At 35.4% G+C, this 5159-nt stretch overlaps 1 protein-coding gene across 2 annotated transcripts; it reads right to left on the minus strand.

Annotated features, from left to right (window-relative positions):
• Positions 1-365: 365 nt before the first annotated feature.
• LOC114185282 (receptor-like cytoplasmic kinase 176) lies at positions 366-3555 on the minus strand. Of its 2 annotated transcripts, none has more exons than XM_028072920.2 (7): positions 3329-3555; positions 3123-3187; positions 2159-2481; positions 1795-1930; positions 1492-1634; positions 1270-1393; positions 366-1143 (listed from the first exon to the last, which is right to left on the minus strand). In XM_028072920.2, exons 2-7 carry the CDS (start codon positions 3172-3174, stop codon positions 689-691), a joined length of 1233 nt encoding a protein of 410 aa, XP_027928721.1. In that variant the 5' UTR covers positions 3175-3187; positions 3329-3555; the 3' UTR covers positions 366-688. The 2 variants fall into 2 exon arrangements, with proteins under 2 accessions (XP_027928721.1, XP_027928722.1); XM_028072921.2 differs by having other exon boundaries at positions 3302-3483.
• Between the last annotated feature and the right edge of the window lie 1604 nt (positions 3556-5159).

The following is a 5159-nucleotide window of genomic DNA, read 5'->3' on the forward strand; positions in this document are numbered from 1 at the left end:
TGTAGACATTAATGTGTACACACATGGATCAATAAATAAATAGTTACCTGCTGAATTGAATGTGCAGACTGCGGAATAAACAAGCATATACTTTAGATATATTCTGAAAACTAATTAAGAAAGCATGATAACAAAAGAAACTTCATTGGTTTTTATACTTTTTATATTTTCAAGAAACACCTTAAAATGATTCTCTCAGATACATGTCACTGCAACAAATGTCACAGGTGGGACATTTGACTTGAAACTTTCAAAAGATAAAGAAAATTGGTTGAACCACAAGTGACCCACAATGCTACCAGGATGATTTGAAACAGATGAAAAGCAGAGTGCACATGGATTGGTGGTTGGGGAGGAAAGTCAAGTAGTCAACAGTATGCAGACTTTTTCACATTGTTAAAGCAAAAGATAATATGCAGAGAGCATAAACCACATGGGTGGTGTTGTTGCAAATTTTTACAGGGTTCAAAATTAATGAACACCATAATCTCAAGGATCCACATTAGACTCTTGCATGTCTAACAATCAGGACCACAATAGCAAAAAAAATCTATATATATATATATAGCACAAAATATGACAGAAATAATGCAAACTATACATTGCTTACATAAATATGGTTCATGCCACACCTAAACCTCTGAATCCTGTGTGTTCTGCTTCCTACTTGCCGCATCAGAAAACTGTATCAACCGCCAAGGAGAGAAGCTGTAGGTCTGGGATAAGCAGAAGGCGTTCTAGGTCCATCTGCACCACCAGCGGTGCCGGTGGATCGGCCTTGGCCGGAATTGCGTACATGGTGATGTTTATGATCACCACCTTTTCTCTGCATGTCCTTTGATTCCTGAAGCTGCTCCAATGCTTTTACCACCTCATCCATATTTGGCCTGCACCTGGACTCCATAGAAAGACATTGCATGGCAAGTGCAGCTGCTGCTTGAGCTCGAGCATGTGAATATTGACCTTCCAAACGTGGATCCATTATACGGAAAACTCTTCGTTTATTAGATAGGTAAGGTTTCGCCCATTCAACAAGGTTATGCTCCCCAGATGGCTGGTTCTTGTCTATGGCTCGTCTTCCTGATATCATTTCCAGAAGAACTACTCCAAAACTATATACGTCACTCTTTGCAGTGAGATGACCTACCAAAACAAAAATTTCGATCACAAAATTGTAGGTAATAATAATCTATTAACCAAAACAGCATACATTAGGGTGAAATGAAATCTATGCTAGGAGGGCAATTTGACAAACACTTTGGTTGATACCTGTTGCTAAATACTCTGGAGCTGCATATCCTCGGGTTCCCATGACCCTGGTAGAGACATGGCTTTTATCACCGGTTGGACCATCTCTGGCCAACCCAAAATCAGAAAGTTTGGCGTTATAATGCTGCAAAGAACACGCAGTGAAGCAACTCAGTGATCAACTCTATATCGACCAATTTTAAACCATTGAAAGAAATGCTCAAATTCCAATTATGCACATACTGTATCAAGTAATATATTTGAAGTTTTAAAGTCACGATATATGACTTTAGGTTCTGTGCTGTGAAGAAAAGCAAGGCCCTTTGCAGCCCCAAGAGCTATTTTCATTCGCAAACTCCACGAGAATGGCTGAAAGTAAGAACCTCCTGTATTTATGATGATTTCAAGCAACATTAGTATTGGAACTCAGGATTAGATTTAACATTATTAATCAACTTTTATTGAGGAAAATGAAAATTTCTTTAAAGGAGTACAAACAAAAAGGAATAAAGAATTATGGATTCAACTAAAGTAGAAGGTACTAACTTCTAAAAAGATGATTTTCCATGCTGCCCTTAGGCATGAATTCATAAACCAAAAGCCGATGCTCGTCCTCAAAGCAGTATCCTATTAACTTGACAAGGTTAGGATGCTGCAGTTGCCCAAGATAGTTGATTTCAGCCTGAGACAAACATTGCAAAAGAAGAGGACATCAACAATTATGCAATTTGGGAATTGGTAAAACTTCAGTGTCAAAGTCAAGTTCTGCTAAAAATCCCCCACACAGAATCAGACAGGAAAAATGAATGAATATCTAAAATGCTTGCAGTTGCCTAGAATTTTGTTGATATACAACGAAATTTTCAGACAAAACGATAAGTATCAAGCAAGTAATTCAACTGATACTTACCAACCATTCTCTGTGACCCTGGAACCCGTCTTGGTTAAGCTTCTTCACAGCAACAATCATGCCTATTCCCGGTTTGGTAGCAGTAAGAGAATGTTCATCAATCCAGCCCTTAAAAACTGAACCAAACCCACCCTCCCCCAAGACACTATCTGGGCGGAAATTTCTTGTGGCGACTCTTAGCTCATTATAGCTGAAGCTTTTCAAGTTGGACGATTGCAAGATTTCACCTTCACTCCGAGAAGTGACGGATATGGAGGCTGATGAGTTCCTGCTAGTTGAGCTGATGTCATGGCCACTCCTGCTGACACTTCTCGAGGTTATCCCTACATGAACACACAGAAAAAAGACTCACTTACCATCACTAACCTTGAAACAAACAAATCATCACTTCTAAAAGCAAATTCACATGGAATCCCAAAACCCGTCAACCTATTCTTCTGTTGTCCTAACAACAATTTCCCTCGGACTGAGATAACAGCTTCTCTCCTGAAAATTACCTAGCAGAAAACCTTACTTCCGGAGGGATTAAAAGAAAGGTGAAAAGCTTATAAATTAGTTTTGCTAGTGAATTGTAGTGCAAAACCATTCAAAAACTTTTCAATCCCATTTTTTACTCCCATACCAAAACCAAGCCTGAGATGAACTTTCAAGGGAGTGTGGAAAAGCTACAATTGACATGAATACCCAAATCCAAAATATACCCATCCAATGGGTCTCTGAAATCAAACCCTTTTTTTCATCAGACACAGATCACCATATCAGAAAAGGCATAGCAGACTTTCAAGGATCTTAATCGTGTATTACAGACTCGGAAACATGAACATGACAGCAAAACTATCCATAAAGTTATCAGCTTTAAGCCTATCTCATGTTCATTTCCCCCCACCCCAGAAGAAAAGTAAGCCCAGTTTCGTAATTGAGAGAAGAAAATGAAGACACAAGCCAAACAAAAATCAAAACTGACCTGTATTGGAAGGACTCACAGCCTTAATCCTATTACTCCAGCAAGCACCCATCAACAAACCACCCCTGTGACCAAGTCAAAGGTTGAGCCTTTCAGATGCAAGGAAAAAACCACATACTCTGAAACTCTAAAGGTGAAAATGCAAATTTGCAGAAATGAGGAAAAAAGGGCCAACAAACCCCAGAATGAAACACTGTTGAACCCACCAGGATGAAGGCAGATCTCAGTAATTACGCGCTCAGTAGCTGAGATTTCAGAAGCCTTTTTCGACCTTTTATGATTAGGGGTTTGATGAGAAGGGTCGTGGAAGGAAGCAAGAAGGGTCAAAACAGGAACTTTGATCACTTTGTTGATGGTGGCTTTTGTAAATGATAATATTGTAGCCTTTTTTGGACCCTTTTGGCTAACCAGCGAAAGTGGAATAGAAGGTTGACTTCATCTTTCACCATCTTCTTTCTCTTTTTGTCTTTTTTCCACCCAACATTAATTAAGGGAATATACATCAAACTATAATTATCTAAACATAAAAAATTAAAATCATACACATAGTTAAAAACTTGAAAAGAGTTTAGTGTCCCAAATAAATGTTAAAAAATGTAAATGATAATTCAAAAAACTGTTCATTAAATTGGTCAAAGAAGATTAAATTTTTTTGTCGGGTGATTTCATCTTGTGTAGAATAATGATGATGATGAAACAGCTTGTAATTATCGTTTAAGTTTTTCAGTTTGAAGTTTAATTTTACACTTCTGTCAAAGAGAAAAAAAGGTTTTTAATTTTACACCATCATCACGTTTTTGTCGGTCAAGGAGTGTTGTCTTCTTCTGAGACTTTGTCCCCACTTTTATTTAATGATTCCTGTATACATAATTTACAATTATTAGACAATCACTTATTTCATCTGTTTACGTTTATTATGGTAACATAAGATTATCCATTTTCCACATTCAATGTTATCTAAAAAAACACTATATACTATTTTCAATGTTATTTAAAATATTATTTACCATTTTCAATGTTAACATTAAATGCATATTCGTAATACTTTTATTTTTATTTTGAAAGATTATCAAAATATTTCATATTTAACAACAAAAGTATAGTTTAAAATATCCTGTTTTTTTAGTAAAAATGTTTTTTTATACGCTTACTTGAATGACAATAAGAAATTACTAAAAAAAAAAGAAATTGTAGGACATTAGTACGAATATCAAATTGACTTAGTTATTTTTGTAATTAGTTTGTGTTTACTCGCCTTATAAATACTTAGTCTATTTTGATATCTTTTATAAATAGATTTGTCTTGTCTGATTTCATATCTAGTCTATTCATATAAAAAATGGTTCAACCTACTTCAAATTAAAATAATTATATTTATAGTAATGCATGAAACTAAAATTTTATAAATAAGAATTAAATGTTTTACATTATTTCTAGTCCATTAAATAATTTAGAACATGAGACTAATTCACCCGTCAATTCTAAAATTTTAATATTGTTTCATTAATTATAATTATGAGTCTTAATAAATAGTTTTTATATGTCTAACTTAATTTTACAAAATCATCTTCTAAGATGATGTTTGCATTTGTTTGTGTGGAACTTTCAACACACTTGTCTCACATCGCAGTATATGCATCTCGCGTGTGGTGTGTGTGGGAATAGGCATTAATAAGGGGTCAGAGAACTGTCTCGTAGTAGGTGGGATATTAAACTCAACAAACAACAAACTTTACTAAAATAAATTCTAACTCAAGACTCTATAACATGTTACAAAGAAAACTTTAAACGTATTGTAACCTTACAAAATCGATTTGTAAGGTGTGATTTATACTCACTCCTTACAACACACACTGCTCACGTTGAGGCATATACATCTTGTGTGTGAAACTAGACATTAATGGGTAGTATAATAACATAGGCTCTAGTTATGGCTCTGGTACCATGCTAAGAAGTGAACTTTAAGTCTACTCAACCTCACAAAACCTACTTGTAAAGTGAGGTTTGCACACACTTATATATTGTAATCTCATCTTA

The sequence above is a fragment of the Vigna unguiculata genome, chromosome 5 (genome assembly GCF_037176805.1).
Source record: "Vigna unguiculata cultivar grain cowpea cultivar isolate G323 ecotype 2 chromosome 5, ASM3717680v1, whole genome shotgun sequence".
Lineage (NCBI taxonomy): Eukaryota > Viridiplantae > Streptophyta > Magnoliopsida > Fabales > Fabaceae > Vigna > Vigna unguiculata.

Bases quoted from the DNA above. Each gene is read 5' to 3' on its own strand.
- LOC114185282 (XM_028072920.2), bottom strand. From the start codon at position 3,174: ATGGGTGCTTGCTGGAGTAATAGGATTAAGGCTGTGAGTCCTTCCAAT. The intron at 1,635-1,794 runs GTTAGTACCTTC...TCATAAATACAG, and splicing joins GGAAAATCATCTTTTTAGAA to GAGGTTCTTACTTTCAGCCA. The intron at 1,144-1,269 runs GTATCAACCAAA...TTGTTTTGGTAG, and splicing joins TCCAGAGTATTTAGCAACAG to GTCATCTCACTGCAAAGAGT.